Genomic DNA, 27842 nt, shown 5'->3' with positions numbered 1-27842 from the left:
AACAACACCAATTTACTATGCATCATCTATTATTGTCATTACAATCCTACTCACAACCCTACTATACAGCGATTGCTGTTTGATTACTATTAAAACACACAAAAACCACACTCAAACGAAAAGGGTGAGTGATTATAAACATAATGTTACACAAACATTCTGAAACACACAATGGTGATTAAAGATATCGATTTCATCAGACCTAACCTTTAGAATGGTCTCCTATTTGCTTTTATCAGCTAGTTAATTATGAATAGCAAGGCTGTCAATCAATCAATCATAATTAGTAATCGTTTATGGCAATACGACCTTTTATAACTGGTGAATGTTTCCACCGCAGACTTCTTAATTAATCGTCTTGTGGGAAACAGGATTTACAACTAGGCGAGATTATACCCCTACTGAGTGCGTGCACGCAATTCGGGTTTTGAAAATTTGTGTGCATACTATTATTTGTCAAATTTCGACGCATTCAGAATGTGAAGACCACATTCGAGGCATTGGAGTTGGCGTCGAGTGGAAAATAAGAGCCACTGCTCGATAAGTTTCGGAATACTTGCCCCTAATTCGTATGTCTGCAAATGGAAAATTAGGAGAAGGACGAATGGAATTTCCGACACACACACACACACACACACACACACACATGTCGTTCTGTTCCCTACAACCAAATGTGTAAAAGCCAATTTTGTATTTGAGATCACGCTGATCAGTTGGTAGTTTTCCTGATATGTGTATTTTAGAACTTTGTGTACGGAGTGTACATTCAATTTCCGATATAAAGATAACTATTACCAGGTCTGAGTGACATATTCAGTTTTTGTGGTCTTATTTAGATAAAATTAGTGTACGCTTTCGAACTGTGGGCAAATAGATCATATTCAATACTATAACACCTATTATCAAAATGGAATCTCAAAACATAATTTTGTTTAGTTAAACACAAAATACATGACGTCTAACCTTCGATTACGCAAGCAGGAATGTGTTCAGGTGTTGGGGAGGTTAAAACTTTCGTGTCGTCCGCCCCTTGGTTTTGTCAGGATGAATTAGGCCAGCTATTACCTAACGGAGGCAAAACTATAACAAGTTGAGGGATAACAGTGCTATGCGTTGATTTATTCCCTGAGAATCACTTAAAAAATAGTTTATGCAGCAATTAGAAGTTTTCATCTCAAAGGGATCTAGAAGAATAAATCTTGGTTGTTCTAAATAAATCGTTTGAATATTCTTTTTCGCGCCTGATATTTGGTCAAAGAAAATGTAGAAACCAAAGATGTTAAATTACGTTATAGGATAAATAACATTATATAAATTTTCGGTTCCACGAATTGAAATAATTAAGCGGTAGAATTAATTAAACAGATGACAAGTATACAAAATTGTGAAGAATTGGTGATAAGCATGCTAACCGATGTGGCTGTTTACATATCGTAAATAATCAATAATTAAAATTTCAGTCACTCTCTAGAAAATCCAAGTAAGTTCGACATATGACTTCCATACATTTTGCATTTTCTGCACTGAGAAAAAGCAACACGACAGTATGCAAATACATGGTAATGTGCGTGCTTTCCTAGGCCATGCTACAAGCGGATTATGCAGGGAAAGATAACTCGGAATATGAGCCGAAGGGTTACCAAAATTTTAATAATAGGGACATTGTTGCCTAAAGATACAGTCATTCCGTAATGTTGTCGGAAATACAATCGAGAAAGATGATGTCTCTTTAAGGATCCAAATACCACACATTTCCGTTATTATTTTGCAATAAAAGTTTTATTTGGTCATTACTTTAGCAGCAAGTGTAGACATTTTATTCCTCTGCAATAATAATAATAATAATAATAATAATCGTGACAATAATAATACTAATACTAATACTAATACTAATAATAATAATAATAATAATACTATTATTATTATTATAATGGCTTTAGATATTAACTTTGTGTTTGCCAACGAAAATAGTTCAAACGCAAACCAGTGGGATTGATAGCAGCATTGGTTTCAACACTATCAGAAAAAGGAATATTGGTTGATCAGCAATAGTATTTACAGTTCATTTTGTCTACTAACGCAGCATTTATTTCCTGTCATTTTCTAGTCGTTTGGGCAGAACATCATAGAGAAAGACCGTGACGATTGGCTTAGACGTATCGTCATTCCTTCTGGTAGTCACATAGCTGTTCAACCCAATGATCTTATCGGCTTTCTGGATGTCTGAGAATCAAGTGCAGGGGTAACTTATGAAGACTCTAAATCTGATAAAGAACCAGAGGGAATGAATCTATTTTATTCATCATCTACATATTCCGACCCTTCCTTGCTTTCGGTCTATCAGGTTATTTTATTTAAAGCGTCCGCGTATTGCGGGGTCTTTCGGTTCAATGTCATCGTCGGACCTAAGTTATAAACTAAAGTATTGATTTAAACAGATTAAAAGATGATATAGACTTTACTAAACTTCTAGCCCATCTCACGCAGTATATTGCTTGTTTTGCATGTATGGCCTATACGATGTTCCTCAATTCGCAAATATCTTTCAGTTGATGCCACTAAAACACTTATGTGTTCATTAGTACTTTCAAGACTAGACTATTGTAACTCAATTCTGTCTGGTTCATCTCAATATCTACTCCAGAAACTTCAAAAAGTTCAAAACACATCTGCTTAGATTATACTTAGAGTACCACGATCAGAGCACACCTCCCCGCTGCACTGTACCCTACACTGGCTATCCATTCGATCCAGAATCAAACACAACATTTATTCTCTGTGTTACATTTCATTGTCGGAGTCTAGTCCAACATACCTATCTGACCTCACCCATGTGTACACACCAGCAAGATACTTACGCTCCTCTTCTGACAATCGTATACTCATTATTCCCACTATGAAAACAAAGTCATATGGACAGCGTTCTTTTGCATACCAGGGCCCAGCAACGTGGAATGAATTGCCCACTGAACTTAGACACAAAGACACAGTGATCACACTCAAGAGCGCTCTCAAACCTCACTTATTTCGACTGCAAGAACAAACGTAAAGACCTAATAATGTTTCCTACCTGAAATATTCTCAGCATGCTTTTTAGTTTTTAATGTTTTTCTAATTTCATGTTGTTTGTTGTTGTATTGATATTATTATGTTTGTTATCTTAGACGTGTTGTCTAATGTTGTAAAGCACTTAGAGCTTCTAAAGATTAGGCGCTATACAATGTCCTCATTATTATTATTATTATTAGTATTATTATTATTATTAATGTGTCAGCTTTTTATAGCATTTTGCCAATTGAACATACGGGGACATCGTAGTAATTTCAAAACGTACTGTGTAAATTCCGTCATTAAATAATACGTTTACACTATATGCAACATCAAATAATAATGGAATGTTCTTGTCATTCATCTTTTTTACTGACATTTTTTTTGGCATTATTACCTTGATGAAATTCTCTTGGTGATACTTTCATATTCTCCCATTAGATCTCTCTCTCTCTCTCTCTCTCTGTTTGGTATTGTAACAATTTCAATATGTAAACTTGTGTTGTTAAAGCGGGAACACAATAAATTTTGTGAAATCAGTTGTATGCGGCGTGCGGGATGAGGATGGCTGGTTAACACTGACCCGATCTCTGTCCCTAGGCCGATTACCTAAGCCCCAGTCACCAGTGAATGACCCTGACCCTGTGACCGATCCCAAGTAACCCGGGCTACAGAAATCTGATAGACAATCCAATTTCATCTCTATTAGAAAGCGATTGTTGCTCTTCTCTCTGATGATGGCGTAGTTCGATTATCTCAATTTCCAAGATACTGATCTTGAGACGGCGATGCTCTTCCGTTACGTGTAGGTACGATTTATGGGCTTTATGAAATATAAGAAAATGAACACATTTAACCCAGATCTTAACATATTTTCCTGAATGTGGCACTGAACTGTTGAAGACGATAGAAAGGTGAACGAAACCTATTGTACGGAGCCCATAGTTTTCGTACTTGGATCTCCACGATCTTAACCATAACATTTAAAGTCCAGAATTATGTCTTACTCAAAGAGCAATGCATTCATAGTTTTGTCGATAACCATTTCTGTAAAACAAAAAATATTTTGAAAAGGCCATTTCTCCTTTAGTCACAATGACCTTTATATCTGACGTTTTGACCATATACAATTACAAACTTTAGTTACAGTAACAGGTCTTGAACAAATTTGTTATACATGAAATATAAATATTCTTTTTTATTTACGTGATAATGATCATTGAGTTTTCGGACCAAGAATCAATTTAGTTTTTTCTATCGGTACCTCCAACATCTCCACAATCTTTGGTGAACATACTTATTCAAGATCAGAATATGTTAAAGTCATTTAAATAGTGCCCTTAAACTGCAAACCATCCATCTAGTCCAGGTCTTTAATTTGGATGTCGAACTAACATTATTGTGTAACAATTATGTTCCTCACTTCAGTCACCACAACCATAACTATTATACTCCCTCCCCAAAAACAAAAAGAGAACGAAAACAAAACAGTACACTTCTCCTTGCCACTGGGTTGAGCTTTTATTTTCTCCAAAGTTTGGTAGATGATGGAAAACTAGAGTTTTTATTGGGAAATGAAAGAGGGAACAAATAGACATACGGATAGGTGTCACATGACATGTTCCACCTTATGCTGGTGTCATGAGAAGTCAACCTGTGAGTTGTTTAATCGGAGTTTTAGTCACCGTAACATAACCAAGTATTCGGGCATTCTCCAGGCATCTACTTCGAGAATCATGCACATATGTTGTTTTTTCATCATGGCAATTTCTTAATTTTTGTCGACAAACAAGCTAAAGAATCTCATTATGTTTTAAAGTCTCTTTGACTATCTTACAAAAAATTTTCAAGTCCAGCATGTGGCAAAGTTTTATGGTTTGAAATGCAATTTAATTGCTGGATGGAGAGAGATAAAAAGAAAAATAGTATTGGAAAATGTATTAAAAGTTTTATTTCGCTTCATAACAACTCAGAAAACATTAAATCAGTTATTCTGAGTCATTAACTGAAACAGTTTGATATAATTTTACACTGGAGATCTCGTTCACACACACAGACACACACACACACACACACACACACTATCCAAGTTCTTAGAGCAATGAAGGAGATTCACTCTATAGTTGATTCTCTATATTCGAAATGTTTCTATAGCAGAAAATGAATGTACATTAGATGATAACCTTGATATCACCATTAGTCAAGAATTATGACGTTTCCGTCCTTTGATATAGAAAAGAGAAACTTTATGAACTTGTCATGCTATGCCTATCACAGTAGGATGCAAAAGGCAGTAAGAACCTCGATTGTCTTTCCAGTTCTTGCAAATCTTTTTCTTGGAAAAAACTACTTGTCCACGGTCAAATCAATTGCAGTCATTTACTTGCCTGTATAAGTATCTTAAGTAAAGGACAAAATAATTCCTTTTAAGATTACGATATTCATTTTCGTCTCGAGTAAAAACACGTCTCAGAAATCACTGCATGTTTCATGCGTTATTTATCTACATTGTTTGAAAGGGAGAGTTGGATAATGGTGGTATCAGATTTCATCTTCAACTAGATTAAGATACTTTCTTGCCTGCATGAAGAAAAAAATAATTTGTCAAAACCAATGAAGGCCGTCAATTTATTTACGTTGCTGGAACTATATGGAAGGATCATTTACAGTTATATCAAATAAGCTCTTTATTTATACAAATTCAATTAAAAGACGAGCACATTACAGATTTATATTATATATATTCAGGTGATGTGTCCTATATAAAGGAAACAAATTGCTTCAGTTCACATACACGAAGATAACTATATTTGAGAGATATTTCATTTTATATCACCATACCTAAAAGTTAATGTGAGTGTTCTTTAAAATATATCACACAGAAGATAACATGCATCATATAGTATATACTCGCTTATACGACTAATAGAACTGCAAACTGCAAAGACCCAGATGTGCCGTTGCATAATGCGCTGACAGATCTGAGTATGTGCAGTTTGTATAGCATTCAGTAGAACAAACAACATAAACCCTGGTCTACAGGTACATTATGCTACAGAATATCAGGATCTTTGTTGTTTGCAGTTTGGTTTGATTGATAAGTGAGTATACGCTTTATATTTAGTTTCGTGCCTACAATGGTATAATATTAATTGAAGTAAAATATAAAGGTTTTCACAAATATTAGCAAAGAAGCTGTAAAAATAATTCCTTATGTTGAGGCATTACAAACTAAAAACATATCAACACAATTCTCCTTTAAAAATGCAGAAATAGTTTTAAAATGGTGCCGTATTATAACATGCATTAAAAGAGCCAAGAAAATTATGAAATGGTAAATCATAAAAAAGTAAACTTATTTCAATGTAATTTTAAAGACATCCAGGATTAAACAGTGATGGTCTGTAATATTAATGTAGAGGATGCTACTCATTGTAAGACCTATTATTTGTCACCAATGCTATCAAAACAGGGGATCTTTATTACAATACAATAATGGTTATTCATAACTATTTGAACATGGAAGATGGAATGCCTCATTTTCCTGGAAAATAACATGAGAGATGGAATGCTTCTCTGGAAGGTGGAGCGCGTCATTTTTGATAGAATACATTGATATGATAATTGTTTTGTACGATCTACTTAGCAATTACAGTTTTGTTTTATCATCTCTTCACAGCTTCGCGTGTTTTTCGTCCCAGGAATACATGAAGAAATACAAAGTCTACACTTCAATGTAGGGAAAGTATGTTTTTGAAAAATTAATGTGTCAGGAAATCCAACTTTGCCTTTGGAAGGATCTTGGTATGAGGCCATTGTTTAAATCTTCATGACGCTGTCTCGTCTGAAAAATATCAAAACAGAATTTCTTCAATCCTTTTTAAAGTGGAAATACATGATAATATTCACATAGTTATTTTGTTTTAAAATTCGAAAATTTAAATTAAGTTTGAAATCCTGATGATTTTGGGAATGTTTAGGTTCCAACTTTTGACAATCTAGCTTATCAACCATGTGTTTATAACAACGAAAGTCCCAAGGTAAAATGTTTGAATGATATGAAAGCATCGGGTTATGTCAGGCTATTGTTTAATTTACAAAGTAAGTTCAATAAAATTACAAATTTAACCATACCAAACCTCAAGTTATGTTTACTTATAATCTAACTGTGGTTTTCTTTGACAATTTCCAGCGAAAGTGACAGTAAAAGATGATGTGATTGCTAGAACTATCAATTCAACACAGATAAATCATGCCAAAATTTAAAGCATCAACGCTTATTTAGCTTCATCATCAGTAATGAACATTAGTACGTAAATAGTTTTTTTAATTTCGTCATGAAAGTACTGTAATCCCAAGCATCAAGTCATTAGTACATGTTGTCACTGTAAAAAAGAAACGTGATAAGATATGTCAGGGCTTGTCTGGAATGTAAGCCAAACGTGAGAGTGATAATGTTGTACTCCCAATCAATTTATTTTATTGAAAGAAAATATATTTTCCATCCAAGTGTGCAGATTATGTGATACGTATTTCCTAATAGCTCTACGTAAACATACAATGAAAACTAGACGTTCTCTTTCAATATTCCATAACTACTTCTTTAAAGCATCATGACTCAAATTAAACTTATTCAACTATTGCTGGATGTATACACATCACGAAATATAATTCCCAAGTAATTTAATTTCTATCTCCAAGTTTACAGTAGGTGCATGACGTAACACATACATACACTTATGCAATCATATAATATCTGACGAATGCAAAAGAAAGAAAAGTATTATAGTCTCAGAATTTTAATTAAGTTAATTCGATTAATTTGACTGCATATACTGTCCCATAATGTTGGCATAACGAAACTAAATCGATAACTAAAAAGAACCAATTATTGTTTACAAGACTTTTTAATATACCGCATTTTCTGCGTAATATCAAAGGGAATTAACAGCACATATAGACACACACCATGCATTTATTCACTGAGGCCTATTAAGGATGCAAATTTTGGCATACATTATGTAATCGTTCACTGAGACCTATTAAGGATGCGAATTTATGCATACATTATGCATGCATTCACTGAGTCCCATTACGGATGCAAATTAAACACACATCATGCGTTCATTCACTGAGGCCCATTACGAATGAATTTAGGCATACTTTATGGACTCACATACCTTAGGATCATAAAGGATGCAAATCGAGACGTTCATTATGCACCTACTCACCTTATGCCATTTTAGGTTGCAAATACCGAGATACATTATGCACTATCTTAGACACATTAAGGATCAACAACTCTCATTTAGCCAACTTGTACTGATGACAGTTCAGAATGTCTTATAGGTAATTATTAAATAGAATAGCGGAACTAGTCATCCACACAGGTGGCTAATTAAGGACAAAATGTTTTGTTGACAACAAAATGGAATAAAATTGTTTATAGATATGCAAGAAAATAAACATCGGAAAGTAGACCTTTTAATGTATCTGAATGTTTTAAACGGGTCTATGGTGTGTTTCTATATTCAAATTCCCCTTAGAATGAAGTGTACTTTAATGAAAAAGAACTGTACATCTCCCACCCCATATGTATCAAGCTTACCTCTTTTATATGTCTACATTAATGGATAGCTTGCTTGTGTTGCTATACCACACATATTTCCCGTATTCCTGGCCATCCTAATGTAGCCATTTTCTCCCCAGCTGTCACCCCAACTGCAAAGAAAATAAACGAATTTCATAAATTTGTATCACGTGGCTAACTTGTAGAAGTCGTAACACTTTACAATAATGAAATCTATGACATTACAGAAATAGGTTTAAAGTTAATAGCCAAACATCAAAAGGAAGTAAGTTTCAACATTTCTATCTTAAAGATAATTTTTCAAAACATGTATAAATGTTTTTTGTTTACAATTATGAAAGCTGCTAAGTGATCATAACCTTGAAGTTGAAACAAAGACTGATACATGAGAATCTATCAAACTGTGAAGCGTTAAGTGTACTAAGGTTGAACCCTTTACCTCAAGCATCAATAATTAAACAAAGCAGAAATAAAATAAATCTTAATATATTGGATTGTGACGTTGACATTCAATATGAGACCTCACACATGCATTGTTACACATTCTAGTGAACTATGCCCATTTATCTGAAACAACTGCTACTTCAGAAATCAGACGTGCAAACATGACTATTGCCATGTGACGTTGACCTTGAATATAGGGTGCCTAATGTGGTATATGACATACCTTATTGTCGTAAAATATTGTCACAGCACGCACAATGAGGTATATATTAAACCTTCTAGTGACTATTCCAGTTCTAGTAATAATGCTTAATTCCACTAAAAGTTGCAGGGAAAGTATGGTAGAAAACAAAATATTCAGCTATTAACTTTGACCTTGAAGATAGGACTTCAAATGATGCACATGAAACACGTTCCAGCATTGATGTCTAGTGCCAAGTTTCATCACTTGATCTCAAACATTTATGATGCCACAGAATAGAAATGAAAGTGTGACAGAGATTTGGACAGAAGTGTAGATTCCATGTCATATTTTTCTTTAAAAAGGCAGGGAATAAAAGCAAGTACAGTGATTGGACACTATCATTCTCTTTTAACAGTTTAATTCTCTCTTCATAAATATTATTTCTATGACACTTTGTTAAAAAAAAAAAATTCTGAATTCGATCAAAAATTTACATTATTTTTCATAGTGACAGAGCATGATTTCACCGTTGTTCCAAGTTGTGTATCACATCCAATACCATCAGTTTAGAAGTCTGGTAAATTTGCAACTGAAATATATGTAAATTTTCATATCATAACTTCTTCACGTAGGCGGCTAAGTTAGTCCGTATGCTAATTTCCTCAATTTTAGTTAGTATTGGACAATTGTTAGAACCAGCTTTGCAAAACTGCTCGAATCACAACAACTTACAGTACAAGGCACATTACTGTAACTCTTCAATGGGAAAAGGAAAACGGTTTCTACAGATTTCAACTGATATGCGTGCTTTTCACTAGTTGTATCATCAATTCTTCAATCTCTGGGCAGCCGGGGTAGTATGCACAAAATATATTAAATTTAATATTCCATATACAAACAATATAAAAGTTGGAAGTAATATATAACGTGTATAATACATTCGTATTCCTCCTTCCCATGAACCTGTATAAATTATATACATCTTTTCAGATAACAATGCACGTACATATTTCTCGTTCTCTGCAAGATTCGAAACTACAGTTGCTCAAACATTGGGAATAGCTCCACAAGTACTGTCACGTGTTAAGGAGATATTAAGTAATCAACAGTTTGACATATCAATGGAAGAGCAGGTGACTTCAGTATCCTCTCTACACCCTTGTTTACTGACGGTATAACTAAGGGTTAATCAGAATACTATTTTCATTTCTCAATTCCAAAATTATGAATGCTTCATCATGACCAAGACAATAAAAGTTAACCTTAGTTGTCTTCATTAATCACAAGCACCATCCTTTTTAGGACCTATCACAGTTTTTCACCAACTGATCGTTTAATTGACTGGTTTCTTACATTCTGACTTTAATAAGCTGTATTCTGTGTACCAGCATCTAATACAAATGCCGAAGTACTGGTCTCCCTACTTTTATCCATGTGGATCTTTTTAATAAATATGTAACAAATCGTTGGGTTCTCGGCATTGCATAAAATACAGAGTTGATTTGTATATACTGTGAAAATTCCTAAAACAGGCCCCTCTTTAAACTGGTCTCTCCAGGCTGGCCCAATGTCTTATTTCCCAAGTGTGCTTCATAAAAGTGTCACATCTTGTGCCGAAAAAAAACATCAACGCAACCCCCTTCCCAGCGACCTCTCAATTACCGACTAACCAGCCCCATCTGACACTTGTGACCAGAGTGGTCATTCTTAGAAGCACCGAGTCAAACTTTGATTTAGGATTCCACTTACGCTGAAGATATCAACTAATTGGAAAATCTGCAAGTGTTAATAAATGCAAAACTGCTATTGTGTTTTATTTCGAGATGGGTGAAGGAAATTATTTGATATATATGGTATAACGATACTCCTACATCATATGTATTGTTCTTTACTCTTTCTCAGAACAAAACATGTAATTGTGCGTGTTTCATGAAACGTTTCAGTGTATTATAAACGTTAGATGGATAAAATTTGTATCTACCAAATATCTGGATAATAGATACTACATTGTACATCATATTCGTACCTATTTTTTACAAGCCAATAATCTTGGCCGCCATCTGTGCCATATCCAACTACTAGAACACCATGGTCCAACTTTGTACTGCTGCATTCGTCGTCATTATACACCCCTGAAATGCAAGATAAATAAAGAACATCTACATTACCTGAGCAAATATCACGAACTATTTGACTAGTGAAGTCAAACATTGCACTCTCACGATTGGGGAAGACTAGAGTGACAGTACAAAAATTTGTCTACTTCATGAGTGAAATCTTTTTTTTATATCAACTCCTCCAAAAATTATATTATCCATCATATATATATATATATATATATATATATATATATATATATATATATATATATATATATATATATATATATATATATATATATATATATATATATACTTATATTGTGGCAAAACTCTCCAATCCTTGGTTTACATCTCTCTATTCTGTGTCACTGTGATTTGCAACTGCATTATTTCATTTACAACAAAGGTGCTCAAAAATGTATGATATATTTAGGATGGTGAACATAACAAATAATGCTTCAGATCGTCTATTGTCGTCAAATTAATGATTGTTTTAAAGCGAAAACGAGGAGATTGTTATTGTCGCTAACACGTTTCTGCGCGAATTGGTATAGTGAACATTGTTGGGGAGGGCTGTTGTACCGACGTCACATTGCGGTCACATCTGATAGATTTCAGGGCATAACAGCTTTAAAGAAAAGACTTCGATTACTGTGGGTTTTCTTGTATGTAATTTGGTTCTTTATTTGTTCAGTTATGCATGCAAACGTAAACGTTTGGTCTTGGCAAGCTTTCGGTCTAGTTTTCAATAGACGTTGCACCCAATTTCGAGTGTCACTTAACTTCGTCCTGTAATTAATTATTATTAATGTCAGGTTTTTGCGAGCTAGAATCGGTACAGAAACAACTGATCTTTAATATTGAACCAATCGTTTTTCCTGCTAATTTGTCCGTTTTGTCGTAGCCTGTGAGAGGCATTCGACACTGTCTGTGTCGGTGACATAGTATCAAATTGCAAACGTTAATATAAGTTTAGACACTATTAATTAGCAGAAGGTTTTTCACAATGTGCACGGGTGCAAGGGTAAAGAAAAATATCGAAATGGAACAGATCATTAACTTCAGTCATTGAATATGTGCACAATTCATGTAAAAAATTATTCAAAAAGGTTTCATACATAAAGTCTACTTTTTGTTGTTTTGACTTTGGTTTTAGTCCTCCTCTTTGATTAAATAATTGTAAACGTGAAAGTCTATAGTCTTAGCATTTTTTTACGAAATATTCATGTTGATGGAGAGAGAGAAAGAGAAAAAGAGATAAGCGAAAATGCTTATTTGACCTAAATATAAACGTACATCTTTAAATGACATACGAAATATATATTTTCGACACTGGGAAAAGAACGTAGTTCCAAAAGTGATATCGTCACTGTGGTAATAAAAGTAGTATCGTCGCTTTGGCGATATCATCCTTCTCCCACTGATATGTTTCAATTTCTAATTATTCAATTGATAATAAAATATTTCTCTTATTTGAAACTAAACAAACTGGATCAACCTAAACTTTTAGATTCACTGACTAGTTACTGTTTCAATAATTTTTATTTCTTATTTTCCTTTGCTGGAAGCCATTGTCGTGATAAAATAATGTAAACAATTCATACTCAAGATTATCTGTAACAGAAACAAAACCCAATAACTGTGAACTACTTTTTTTCTGGCAAAGAATACTACTTCAATAGAAGCCTATAGAAATTAAGTTTTATAATTGTATATTTAAGAGGATCGGAGAAATGAAAGTTTTGCCAATGATCTTTCATCAGTAATATTGATAATTAAAATACAACTGGAACATGAGGAATGATAATTAATTTTCCATCTAAATATTCCGTTGTATCTCTCGCATACCACCTCTTTCTTATATTGGAGATGAGCCTATTGTTAAGGAAAGGACAGAGCTATTCTGAAAATAGGGCTAGTACAATGAGTGTTTGGCATTTACATCTACGGAGGATGACCATATTATGTATTAAATTTAGGTTTCAATGCAATCTACCAAAAACTGCAAGAGCTTTACAAATCATATACTGCATCCAACTGAAACCCAAAAAGAACATAATTATCAAAATCTAACAGACGCACAAATTGCTCGGTATTTACATCTTAACCTATTGACTATAATATGTAAAAATTTCACAGCAATCAAGAAAAAAGAGTCACATCAAGGTCTTCAATATAAGACCAAATTTGCTTTTTACTGTTGAGTGTTGAAACCATATCTGATATTAAGCAATACAATTTTATAATCAGCCATTGTCGCAGCTATACTGAGATAGAAAATTGTAACCATTTTGACTTGGACAAACTAGATGCTATTTGAAGACTTTTCCTAAAAACCCGCTCTTGATATGACCAACCATTCAGGAGAACTAATGGCAAGAGTTTAATTTAGTTCATGATTGTAGCTAAATTTGAAGTTTGATCTGAACTATTTTTATTCAGGACCAGCTGGATATCATAATTATTCTGGTGAAATCCCTGTGTAGATATAACTTTTCGCTCAGGAGAAGTAAAAGATAAAACATTTGCGACGTGTGCCTTGCCGGCCATATTAGAGGTGAGATTATCACCATTTTATTTAGAACGGACCAGACATCATAATGAGAATTTCCTGAAAGTCCATGGTAATGTGACCATTCATTCAGAAGGGTAGTAACAACACGATGTTTAAAATTGCCATTGCATGTGTAAAGCTTCGTTGCTATCCTCCAAGTCGTAGTGTGATAGAGTAGAAATAGCAAGCTTGTGCTAATGGACAGATGGACGAAAGACAACGGAGGATAACGAACAAAAGGGTCATGAATTAGCTACTCTGGTTACCGGTTAGTAGAGCGAAAATCAGTACAACAAGTTGAATCCACAAGTCTGTCTTACACCGCATAAAGATGCAGGTCACAAATGAATGATAAATGTAGCAAGCATTGAGGGGGCACAAGGATATGTCGATATGCGGATCTTTACCTCCTTAACACATGCAAAGTTTAATGACGATCCTGTAAAACAAATAGTAGTTGTGTTCACACGTTTCTCTTATAGTCTACATCCAGCTCCAAGTCCTATCGCTAGTGTGGAATAAAAAATGTGAGACTAGATTGTATTCACAAGATTTTGTACTAGAATGCAGTTATCTATAAGTCATAATATGCAATAACTCTGACACTCATTTGTTCCCATATGCATCATTAGCATAATAACCATATTATTTAGCAAATTTCATAGGTGTTCTAACTAGATTATGTGCAGACACAAGGATACCAATAGATACCACATTTTTAGAAGCTGTACCATACCACCTTTTCGATAATGAAATTCAAAAGTCTCATGTAAATATCTGCAACATATTTTTAAAAGATACAAAAATGCAATCTAATGCATCTGCTATATTTTGCTTTATGTTACGACTGTTAAGAAAGTGTACTAAATCATCAAAATGTAAGAAGTTTCCCAATGATCAATATACCGTTTAATTATGACTGAGGTTTTAGGCGAGAAAATCGTGAAGAATTATAGAACATGGACCTTCCCGATTAAATACAACAGTTGTTAACGTGATAATAAATGATGGTCTATTATAAAGGGAAGTACGTTGGATTTAAAACACGTGAATTCAAATTAATGCCAAAGCCGATGGGGACTTTTGTCTTTCTGCATTGGATGATAGTATTAATAGTGATAGTTTGGGCCAATCAAGTGTAAATAATGCACCAGAAATGAAAAGAACTATACTGTTTATGTCCCAAATATAAAGACTTGCTTTAAAATTACTAAAAGACCAACAAAATTTCATTTTTGTTAAACAACTGTGGAACTTTTTGAAAGAAAGTTGAGTCATATAGCTACAGTATTTGGCTTGGCTTTCTTTGGACTCATATACTGCACATGTGCCATAGACATTTTCTCATAATGAAAAAGAGTATTGGAATATAATGAAATAATATTAATGAAGAGAACCATTCATGTAAATTTACTTCAGTTATTTAAAGGAACTGTTCATTAACAATGGTAATGTGATAATCATATACCAAGTTAATAATCAAGCATAGACTACTGACCACCCACATCATCACAACTAAGTGATGAAGGACCTTAAACTTTGCCAGGGATGGTAGATCTTCAGGACTTTTTATTTTAGAAAGCTGGAAGAAACACTACATACCACTCTTTCTACAAAGACGGGGATATAACAAAGGTGAAAGAAAAAACTGAATGGTGTTATAATTACCCCCTGAATAGGAACGGAATGAGCTTTGACTTGCATCAATAGCTACGGAAATCGGACCGATGGTTGCAACAGCTTTCTGCAGGGCTATTTCATTACCACTCTCAATATCCACACAGCCAGTATCCTTTGTCACTACCTTGGAGGCATCATAATTACAGCTATCATCCTGTTTCAATTATAAAAACATAACTGAAACTAAAACATATCAATTTGGTCACTTCAAACCTTCACTGATGTAGAGTACTACATTTGATCACTGACTTTATTACTGGATGTTAGTACATGAGTTCCTCTTAGGGTTCGATACTCTACAGGCCAAAAATAATTTCCATTTTCATCATTTTCACCTCTGCAATTTGAACCATCCCTGATAGTCTTGAGTAATAACAATCTTTCTACGTTGGATGTAAACCTGACACTCTTTTAATTTAGGACCAGTCAGACAGCCTTTTTGAAGTCTATTGAATTTTATCCATTCAGGAGTAACAACATAGTGGCCCTATTGCATGTCAGACCAGGATCACTTTTATTTGCGACTAATCAGACATCAATGAAGTCTCTTGGTGACAAATCCATGTCAAGATGTCTTTCTGTTTAGGAGTAAAAAAAGAACGATTTCATAATGGCTGCCAAATCCAGCAATCCTGCACATTTTTGTGCGATGCTAAAACGAATTCTCGAGAAAAATGGTAGTTGGATATAAATTAGTCTTTGTAGTCTTAATCTTTAAAAATATTGTTTGTTTAACTTTGAGTATAAAAATTTATTGATGGTCGAATAAGGAAATTTCGCCTGGTACCGGTTCCATGTAACAGGTAGAAAACTAAACTACTTGGCTGGGTCGGTTTTAACTGGGTTGGCTTTCTCCACTTCTATTGTGTCATGTTTCATAATCCACCTCGCTCACCATCGCTTTTCTCAACCATCAAACAACGGGTTTACCTTGCTTATTAATCTTTTTATTACTTACTGGCGGCGGAACCATACCCGGCAAGACCAAATATTTTATCTTAAAACCCTGTCAGGACGAGTAATTCCGGGTAGTGCAAAACTCAGCCTAATCAGATGAGAGGGGCCGGGTATCTTTCCATCCCTGGTACAAATATATATCAAAATGAGAACGGCGGAAATACTGCTGATTTTATGGTTCCAACATTTGCTGCTTTTCCTCAATCATTTCAGTACACTTGGTATCATTGATGTAATAACTCCTTTTAGCGGTCGTAAGGTTACCTGTGTGTGTGTGCACGCGCGTGCGTATGTGAGTGTATGAGAGAGAGAGAGAGAGAGAGAGAGAGAGAGAGAGAGAGAGAGAGAGAGAGAGAGAGAGAGAACAAATTGTAATACCTTACTTAACACGAAAACAGATAAAGACAGAAGTGTAATGTTTATTGCACGAAAGACATCCTTTCCTCTTTAAGAATAAATTTATCTGTAAAATCTCTTATTATAAAATATTAAAAACTCTTAATTTATTTATCAATACATATATAAGTTGAGCTTTTTAGGTTAGTAACTCCTGACATGATTAAATTAATTTTGGAGATAATGGCAGCAACTCATATAATTTTACTATGTACAGCCACTGTCTCTAACTCTCAGAAACATTTTTATTTCTGCTTTCAATTTCAGTGTTACTAACGACTAATGTACGCAAGACTCAATACACATTGTTTAATTGGGCGTTTATAAAGATAACTTTATCATTAAACTCCCATTTGTTGAATTACGTAAACTCCAAACACCATAAGTCCGTATCAGTTCATGTGCTAATGTAGAACGTGGATCCCACCATGAACCAGGCATACTCAGAGCTGATTTCCACGCTTAAGTATAAGATATATTGCATGATATATTGAACGGGGATAATCCAGTTCTACTGTAGAATAAGGCAGTGGCTGAACGTGGTCAGTCTTGTGCACACTATTAATAATATCCAGAATAAAATGAACACTATGCGCCATGTCTGCTCATTTACGTATGTTCAGCATGTTTCAACACCATCAACGTGTTACATCCAGTTCTACAATCTGCTGTGTACTGTAATAACTGCTCAGTATCACTGTTCTGTGCTCTGTTCGTATTTCAAATGGAGTGTTCGACTACGACCCTTGTATCACGATTGTTTTTCTTAAATTTTAGACCAAACATTTTTCAAAATAAGAACTTCCCAGATCAGCTGCTACCAAATGATCGTATAGATCAGACCCCATTTTTAAAGTAAAGTCATTTTCATCAATGGACCAGTATTGTTATCCCCCCCCCCCGTTTGCTTTTAAAAGTATATGTACAACAATGATATGCCAATTTTGCATACTCGCATGTATTTCCTAATTGATGATATCCCATTTGTTCTTTCTTCGCCTGTATTAGTTTAATGTCTATCACGTTCTGGTATACTTTGCGAAATCATCAATATAAATTGTTAAATTTCTCTTTTTAGTCCTATTCTCTATATTTGTAAACAAACTCTCCTTATAGAGAAACGAGTAATTGAATTATTGAGTGATTGTTCACATGGGGGGAGGTGCGTGTAATACTAAAATACGTACAATGAGAGCCATTCCATCTAAATGTACATTCGTTACCTAACGAAGGCACGTGAATCAATGTCCCATCAGAAACATGCACTGTGACATACTCTCCTTGGAAAAACAACTTTAAAATGAAGCTGTATCACAATGCGGCATGACCACAGTAAAACATATGTTGAGCTATTTAAGGAAGGTAAGACAACAAAATTTACGTGTATACCTCGGCTGTGTATGGGTAATCCAGCTCGGTCTCTATACCGTATTGCTTGATGTACTCAAAAGCCCAATCCATCCAACCGCCTTCACACCCGTTGTTTCCGAAGGATGTGGAGCAATCCACCAGCTGCTGTTCACTAAAACTGATCAGATTACCCGTGTTACGGAAGTACTGACCCTCCAGAGATCCTGTCTGAGAGAGAGAACACAAATATAATTTTAACTCTTTGTTACATGTCATAACAACATTTATTAAGCAAGAAGACAACAAAAATCTCAAACGAAATAACACTCTACTGGCCTAAATGAATTTCCAGGATTTCAATAGAAGAGCATTTATCCCTTTAGCTATTGTTAGCAGAAACAATCTCAGATAATCGTCAGCGAAAACAAACGTTTCAAGTTCAGCTCCTGTCTTGGATATATTGGATGTTAGATTGGCACCATTTTCTTTGAGGTCTCTCAGTAAAACACCAATTTAATATGACTGTCTATTTCTTTCGAAGACCAGGCTCTTTATAATAGCTATGGTTTCTGGTAACTGTTTAACAGTAACAGTAAAACAGCTGTTTTTCGTCCAAAATCAAAAAACAGTAAACAGCTGGTTTTTTAAAAACTGTTTTACTATTTCTAACGGACATTGAGACATTGGATTTTGACGCTCTCAAAACTCTTCTGAAGGCAGTGGAACCCGTGAAACGTGCTGTTGAGAATCTAAGTCGAGAAGACGCGACGTTGATGAGTGCTGACACAATTTTAGAATTCATGTTCAACAAGCTCTCTAACCTGAATAATGACATTAGTACCAAGCTCATGGAAAATTTGAAGTGTCGCGTTGAAGAGCGATTGAACAATGATGTCATGAACCTCCTGCGCAGTCTCAAAGATCCATCTGTCGCCCCGTCAAAAACTACGTTAAATTTCGCAGGAAATCTAGCGTCTCCTCTATTTGAAGTCAACGATGTAGAAGATGTCGTCGAACAGTCGTCAAATGATGCTGAAAGTGTGAACTTGTCTCTTCAAGATGAATTGAATTTGTTGCTTCAAAAAGATGGATCATCAATTGCAGTCGGAGGGCAAGACAGTTTCAAATGGCTCAAGTCCGAATTCACTCTCTTCAGGAACTCCGGCCAGCGCACTGAAAATCTACAGAAATTGTACAACGCAATTCTATCCATTAAACCGACATCAACGGACGTTGAAAGAGTTTTTTCGGTCTGTACGAATTTCTGTACAAAAGTAAGATCGCGTCTCTCAGACAAGTCGTTTAATGCACTTGTATTCTTGAAATATTATTATAAGAAGTAAAAATCTATTGATTTAGAACTTATCACGAAAGATGTATAACAAAACGGTGTTCATCATAAAAATAAGCTATTGACTGTAAAATTAGTGAAAATATGGAAAAAACAGTAAAAACAGCTGTTAACAGCTGTTTTTTGAAAATTGAAAACAGTAAACAGCTGTTTTTCAAAATGACTGCTTTTCAGAAACCCTAATAATGACCTGTATTTCGTGAACTGAGGTCATCAATAATGATACTTACTGATGTGAAGTTTACTGATTTAATAACTCCATATAGACAAGCGGTCAGCGTTTGTGTCATAATGTTTTACTTTTCAGCCTTAAGCGGTGTTTTACGGTCGCTCCAAATAGTCTTCGTTAGCTTCAGATAATATCTAAGAGTACGTGCATAGTCATGCAGCTCAGATTCTTTGGACGAGTCGATCGAGGAGAGAAAACCCAAATTTATTTGCTGGGACACGTTTTTACAACACAAAAATCAGGTTGCGTAATGAGAACGGCTGAGACATCGGAACTGACCAGCATGTAGTTTGGATGTAGTTCGGATGCAGAGAGTGTTCAGGTAGCTCACTCACCCTGCATTATAAAACTAGTGCCACCATGAAGCAAGTCTTGTATTATAACTGTTTCCGCAAGCTGGAAGAAAAGAACTCGAACTTAGAATAGTCGATGAGACCGTGAGGACTTTCTCCATCGTGTGCTGAGAAGCCATATCATCTATCTTGGCGATCCCGGCCTACCGAGTAGCAGACACACATGGTCACTTCCGGTGTTTTCACCTAGACGAGAAATCGCCAAAGACGCGAGATCAAGTAGGAATGAAGTCGACACAATGTAGCATTAAACACTTGTCTGTCCACTTTATAATATAGTGAAAAAGATATATTGATGGCAGAAATAGCATTGTCTAGCGTTGCTAAATCTGAATAATACATATCAGTATGTGATTTGTAACAATGGGGTGACACTATTGTGAATAATTGACTCACCAAAGAAAAAGGGTCTTACTTTACCGGGATCGATAATTTTATCCGTAAAACGCCTATAATGTTCGTAATGTCTGAAGACTGTGGCAAGATTCTGAATGACGGACTGTGGTCATCGTCATCCACATCCATAGAAGATTGGCATTATAGGTCGAATTGATTGTTGGCGGAAATATGTTTTGTAGGAGCCTTCGTATCTTAAATGCCAAGGCATGTAGGTCATATCTCCATCGTCGACGGAGCAATTGTACTAATCCTGTACACTCGGAGTCAAGTGGTACAACATTCCATTCAGTAACGACAACGACGTATCATCAGCGTACGTGGTTAATTTCCCTGTTGGATACGCAGTCCCACCAATCACCCGATGTTCAGTACCGAACATCGAGGCACTGTGGAATGATGGTCCAGCTAGGCTGGTTTTTATAGGTCACACAGCTGCAAATATAATATCAATTCGGTTTATGAAACATGTATGTTTCGTTCGGCTCGGCAGGAGGACGACTAAACAGTTTGATGGGCGCAAGATGCCGTCACAGTTAGTGCTTTCGAGACAAATGGTCGGCAGGCAGATTTGCTAGTCCGAGATGGCAGAACATGAGCTCATAAACTGCACATAGATTGTCTGGACGGCTAGACTGGTTAGCAGTCAGCTGAGACGGCGTACGGTGGACAATAATTGACTTGTGGTCTGGTCCGGTTGGCGAACTTTACTTCATTCCCGCATCTCTGGCTTCCATAATTCCAAAACCATGCACACACGTGGAAAAGGACTTAAACCTATTGAGACGGCAATTTTCGTCAAGCTCTTTCGCCGACGTCTTCGACAATAAGTCCTGTTGGACATTATTAAACATTCGCGAGTCCAATACTGAGCTTGAATCGCTCGTAGTGGATTCGACTGGGTCTGCGGTGATATTCGCAGTCGTCGCTGGCTATGGGTTTGTATTTTCATACTGGTGGAGGTGACATACCGACATTCGCTCATAAAAGCATCAACGTTTCCGAAGTGGGATGGACGCTTCAAATTTGCTGCTACGATACTTTTTAGCATGCTATGTTTTCGCGGCCGTTTAATTGTTATTTTAAACATTGGATCAGATGTCTTCTGTCCATGACAAGTAGACGTTACATGGTTGTGATGACAAGTACACTGTGCATGCCAAATACAACTCTTGTTTGTCCTCCACAATCTTGAATCGGGTGCCCGTTTTGCACTTGGGTGTAATGATAAGAGACCGAACTATCAAACAAGTGCATACAACAAAATATATAAATGTTTCAAAAATGAGAGTCATCGCATTACCAAGCGTCTTAAAAGTGCAACAATTAACAGATAATTGAACTTAATTTACATTTACCAGCGCGCGACTATTCCACTTGTGAAAATTGCCTATCACCGATCGATTTTATATGCATAGTACCAAACGGAACGATAAATGCAAAACTACCAATAAAATGAACGGAGATGTCGTAAATGTTGTATGTAAAATATTTAAACATCCAGACTTACTATACGGCTGAAAAGATGAAAGTTAAATGGTTGACATAAGTATACATTTAGACCGATTAACTCTTGACATCAGACAAGACAAAGTAAATTGATATCATGGATACCGGTGGCCAATTAAGTGGGTATAACCAGCAAGAGTTGTTTCCCTTGTTAATGTTATATTGACAGAGAGAGTTTGATTAATCTTTCAGAACGGCTGGATTCGGAGGTTATTTCATGGAGTAACCCTAGTGTTAATGTGATCAGTGATCTATTTGGTGGAGAAATCTGAACTCGCTGGAAAACAAGTTGGATATGGACAGTTTAATATTGTTGACAGGTTTAGAGGGGAAAATAAATATCAAGCTAACTCCCAACAAACTCATATAATTAGAATCTAGACAAGAATTGTTATTGCTTCCGATACCAGGCCTCTGTCAATAGTTGATCACAAATAGTTCAGAAAACTGATCGATGTTCTCGATCAGAGATATTATTGACCGAACAGAAAACATTTATCCTGAAAATATTTATGGTCATGTTCTAGTGACCTTTGAATTAGCCAATGAAAATGCTGCCTGAAAATCCCGAAAGTGAATCAAATTGTTCGGTACACATTCATGCTTGTCATCCACACTGCTCAGTCTATAAACGCGAAGATATAAGACTTCAATTGATTGGTTGATAAAATTAGCGATTATGGTAATAACATAGGTTACCAGAACATGACCCCTAAGTGGTAGATGTCACATCTTTATGTATAATAGCAGAGATCTGATTTTAATCAGATTGTGTGTTTCTCAAACAATAGTCGACATACATTTTCTCAGTGATTTAGCATAAACAACCAATCATCACACTGTACTTGATGTAATATTCTCACCGGAATTTATAAATCAATTAACTTACGTAATTGATAATCATCAGAGTCAGTCGCACAGTTGTTCAAATTATGTGCAAACGATTTATAAGGCATTCGTATAAAAATCCGCCAACACGCACAAGTATCTTCACGATTTCTCAGACGATCGTTACACAATAACTTGACCGAAGAATAATATCGTCCATTGCCGATAAAAATATCTACATTATTCATTGAGAATCGTTCTTGTGTAGTAATTCAAACAAATATGTGCCTAAGTGTTAATTACTGGGTATTTACAATGAATAACAATAAACGGAAACGTATAAACTTTACTAGTAAATATTAGTTTTATAAAATTGGATAGGATTAAGTACATTGTTGAACAAATTGAATAAACAGAAGCTTGAGATTACGATGTTCATAAGTAGACCATCTAAAATTGAAAGTGGAAAGAATCCAAACAAAGAGAAATGGTGATCTCTATGTATGAAAGTCAAGGACTGAATAGAAAGAAAGCCACACTAGTGGGAGACAGACAACTTGATACAACCCTATGTCAGTAGTTTGCTCTAAAAAGAACTGGAGGAATGATTATGTGTGAAAAGTGACACTAGTTTTTACTTATATGTTCTTTGTATTTGATAATCATATTTTACAGTTTCCGTTACTGAGCACAATGGAAATTTTCATGTTTCTGGTGCAACAATTCAGAAATGCAACATTTTCTATAAATATACTTACTGCGCTGAATGCCCAGCACGAGCCACATTGTAACTGAAAATGAACAGATAGCAAATATCAGCAACAGGTTTTATACAAAAATTAATACATGTAAAACTGACATAGGATAAAACCTCAGTCTTATTTCAAAGCTTACTTTTTTAGAATTGGCAATAAGTAGCTTATTTTATATCTGAAACATATACACAAAGCTTCATACATTTTCGTTATAATTTAGCGGAAAAATCGTCTCTATTATGCAATAGGGATATGTTCTGACCATTAGGCTGAGACGTATTCACGCGCCATATAAAATAATCTTTTTTAACCATCCAACCATCCCCACTTAACAGGAATGCGGTTTTGTATGTATTACATACCACACTCCTTTTAAACGCTTTCTAAATACTTTCAACTTGAAAATAATATTGAAATTACAACGAGTTGGAATATTTAAAATTTTGATTCACTGCATCTAAAGATATCAACATGCTGACGTCAGAGAAGGCACCAAATTATTTCCAATCAGGTCGTCTGATAAAAACACACGGATTAAACACCTGCATCGAATGCCAGATCAGCCGTAAAACATTAAATGTGTATGTAACGATACAGATGTACGTAACGATACAAAATCATGCCTGGCTGTTAGATTTTCTGATGACTCTTAAGTTATTGTTTAGGTAAATCACCAACGGATGCTGTCTGCTAGCTTAATTGGAAACACAAGTGTCATATTATATTAAATTAATTAACCTACGTACTCGCTCAAAAGACGAGTCAGGCTACAAACAACACAGACTATGCTATACCTTCACATAACGTGCCAGCAAATGAGTCTCTATATTCTTTGATTTTTTACAGATTAAGTAACAAACTGCATATACCCAGATCTCTAAGTGCAATATCTGAATATGTGAGTAGTGAAGTTGGATACGTAAGCCTCAGTGGAAATCCCATTCAAAAAATCGGGACAACATTTAGCCTCAAAGGGGATTTAAGATGGGGAATAGTGGGACTGTATAGTCTCACACATATTGGGACAGTATAGCGACAAGCGTATCGGACTGTTTAGCGACAATTGGAACTGACGTCATGGTACTGGCCCTGGGCAACAATCTGGATAGAGGCTGACCTCAATCGGACAAAACAGCGAGAAAAAAGTAGAATGCTTGGCGGGACAGTACATAGAACTGGATAGACATAGACATACATACGTACATACATACATACATACATACATACATAAATTGATGAATACCAATCTATTACACCTACAAAACATTAGTCAATGGAACAAGTATTTTCAAGACAATGGAGTTGCCCTGAAAACGTCGTTTTTTTTGTTACACCATTCCGTTAAAATAAAGGGCATTACATAAGTCTTCTTCTCTTCCTCAAACTTCTTCTGACTTCCGGACCGTAGATGAGGACTCTCTTCAGACAGCCTTGTCTCTCCACATAGATCGTTCTTTTCCAAATAATCCCGATGATTGTCCATGATGATTTGACATATATAGATAAGTCCTTATGGAACAGCATCGACGATACGAGAGTAGATAATTCAACGATAGTCCTTATCTTGTAACGAGAACAGGTGAAAGGAATGAAGTAAACCGCTGTTATTTATGGTGTAAGAGCGGATCGAAACGGATTTAGTTTTTTCATCAATATTAACATGCGTTACAAAATTTAGTCACAGTGCGGAGTCTGTCTTCAGATCCGTCACATTCTCTATATAGATGCGTTAGCGTCTGTGCGCAGTGAATATCAATGCGACAGAGGTTTCAAATATGACGGAAACTAAAATGACAATGAATTGGGTGCACCGGCCGTGGAGACGAGAAGCGATGGCATATCAGCGGCGATCAAAGTCAACACTGTCCTACTTCTAGAAGAGATTTTAATTGGGATTTAGTGGATTTCCTCTCTTCTTCGCAATAATTTGTTGAGGAGCAGCACCTTCGTAATCTTCTTCTTCTTTACCACACGTGGATGATTTTAAACAGAGACAGAAAGGAGAACTGGATAAATTTTCACTGCAGCAGAAATAAGTGGAACAAGCTTTTCTTCAACAGCAAAAGCTAGAAGAAGAAGCAAGAAGAAGGAAACGACAGGAAGAAGAAACAGCAGCAGAGAAGAAACAATGTATAAGAGAGTCGTAGAACAGTGAAAGTCAAACAATGACGGTATTATTAGACGTTGTGACAGAGTTAATGAATCTGAACAAATATATCAGTCTTCTTTAAGACGACCCAAGAGAAAAAAACCTTCCCGAACCAAACAACCCAACCCCACTACTACACCTGAGATTCCAGCCCTAGTGATTTCTACCAAATCATCGACAGTAGCACGTCCAGAAATAGGTCTTGGCCGTGGCAAAGGCTTAAATCAGTAAAAGCTGATTGCTTCCCGTTTCTGAGTTTGTTTAAAAAGAACACACAACGGTCCTTCTAAGAGCCACCCAATTCTCTCGAAAAGAGATAGAGATAGTATTCATTTTGCCAAAATCAATTAAAACTCAAAATCCCTTTCTTGCCCTAAGATGAACGTGTGAGTGCGTGAGTGTAGGTCCTTATTCTAAAATCAAAACCAAGAGACACTTACGTTTTCTGTCTGGTCTATTCTGGTTCAATCTATACAATCCAATTCACAACACAACACAACATTTTAAAACGTTCATAGACTTCTTCTGTGCCTTTGTTCATTATCTATGTGTTTCTAATTGCTTCACTTTCACAGGATTCTCCTCTTCTTCTTCACTTTCTCCTTGTATTCTTTTTTCTCTTTTTCCTCTTTCTGGACGTGTCTGGGTTTTTCCTTTTTGGAGGGTACCTCATCTTCTTTCTGTTCGGAACCCCTCTCTTCCTCTTGCTCCTGTTGTTTCTCCGTAGTCGGATGACCAGTGTCCTTTCGCATGATAATGATAACAGGTATCTTGACGTTTCTCAATTCTGAAACCTCTCTTGCTTTTTTGACGGTCTTCATATTCTCTACTCTAGTCCAATGCCCTTTCTTCTGACAGATGTAGCAAGGAGGGGGTGAAATCCGTCGGCTTGTCTGAAGAAAACTTTCGTATGACACCTCCCTAAGCCTAAGTTCGACATATGTTGGCTCTTTCACCGCTCTGGTAGAATTGAGAGTGAAAAGAATACTGGGAGGGAAGACACTGACCCTTTATATAGGGACGACACTGGCCTGACATGTATATAAGGACCCATAGCTTTTAAAATGTAGTCATTTGACTTTTTGCAGTCAAGATGAAACTATCGCATCATTTCGTGGAGAAAGGAGAAGACAGTAAGGGCAGAAAGGTTACCTTTCACCTCGCAAAGTAGCTGAAGTCTTGGCTCAAATTCATGCCAGCGATTTTGAAGATAACATGAGTGAGCCAGAATCCAGACCGAGGGAGTCTACAACAAACCGAAGTTTACCACCACCACTATTAAATCCTGAAAAGTAATACCACATTCGAGAGACGGAAATGCCTTCCTCTAGAAAATTTAGAACCACAGCCTACACGTACAGGGTGAATTTTAAAGAACTCAGGTCTGACGTACCGTTGAAGAACGTAGATGGTTTTATGACGAAGATGTTGGATTCTTTGTTAACCACACTGAACCGATAACGTCAAGCCAAAGAAGACGAAGACGATCGCTTGAGACTTTCCATTCATCACGACAGTCTGAATGTCCCCGTTTGGATCAAGTTTAAAAGCCCATCAGAATTAGCTCATTCCAATGTCATTGACAAGATTCAACTCGTGCAAGAATCCATCGACAAGTTTCACATCACCGATGGAAAAGCAACATTGTTCATGACTCACGTGTTTCTTACCCAAGGGACCGGACGCAAGAAAGTGTTATTGGTGGTCGACTTTCGCAGCACGAAAAAGAGCTTCGTCCAAATTAACAGCCATCAAGAACAGATGGATTTATACCGTGACATCGTGGTGGGACGAACGTATGCCAACAAGAACGACAATCGGACATAGCCAAACAACGAAGAGAAGCAGAACTCTTGTTACAGAAAGCGGGACTTTCCCAATACACACCCTGTGGCATTCCTGAAATGCAAAAAGTACAAGATGTCTTGGCTCCACGCTACATCTTGAAAGTACACCCTCAAGAAGTG

The 27842-nt window shown here is 35.9% G+C and overlaps 1 protein-coding gene across 1 annotated transcript in view; it reads right to left on the bottom strand.

The window, feature by feature from the left end:
- Window positions 1-5662: 5662 nt before the first annotated feature.
- Window positions 5663-27842, bottom strand: part of LOC149797247 (procathepsin L-like) — a 41152-nt gene continuing 18972 nt past the window's right edge. The window contains exons 5-10 of the mRNA XM_089961946.1: window positions 23730-23762; window positions 18345-18533; window positions 15591-15756; window positions 11293-11398; window positions 8657-8769; window positions 5663-6892 (exon numbers count right to left, since the gene is read on the bottom strand). Of these exons, the coding sequence (XP_089818072.1) occupies window positions 8670-8769; window positions 11293-11398; window positions 15591-15756; window positions 18345-18533; window positions 23730-23762 (594 nt within the window). The 3' untranslated portion in view covers window positions 5663-6892; window positions 8657-8669. The remainder of the gene's footprint in view (window positions 6893-8656; window positions 8770-11292; window positions 11399-15590; window positions 15757-18344; window positions 18534-23729; window positions 23763-27842) is intronic.

The sequence above is a fragment of the Sinohyriopsis cumingii genome, chromosome 6 (assembly GCF_028554795.1).
Source record: "Sinohyriopsis cumingii isolate HCF-2022 chromosome 6, ASM2855479v2, whole genome shotgun sequence".
NCBI lineage: Eukaryota > Metazoa > Mollusca > Bivalvia > Unionida > Unionidae > Sinohyriopsis > Sinohyriopsis cumingii.
The sequence above is the reverse complement of the archived record's forward strand: the minus strand, read 5'-3'. Positions and strand labels throughout refer to the sequence as shown.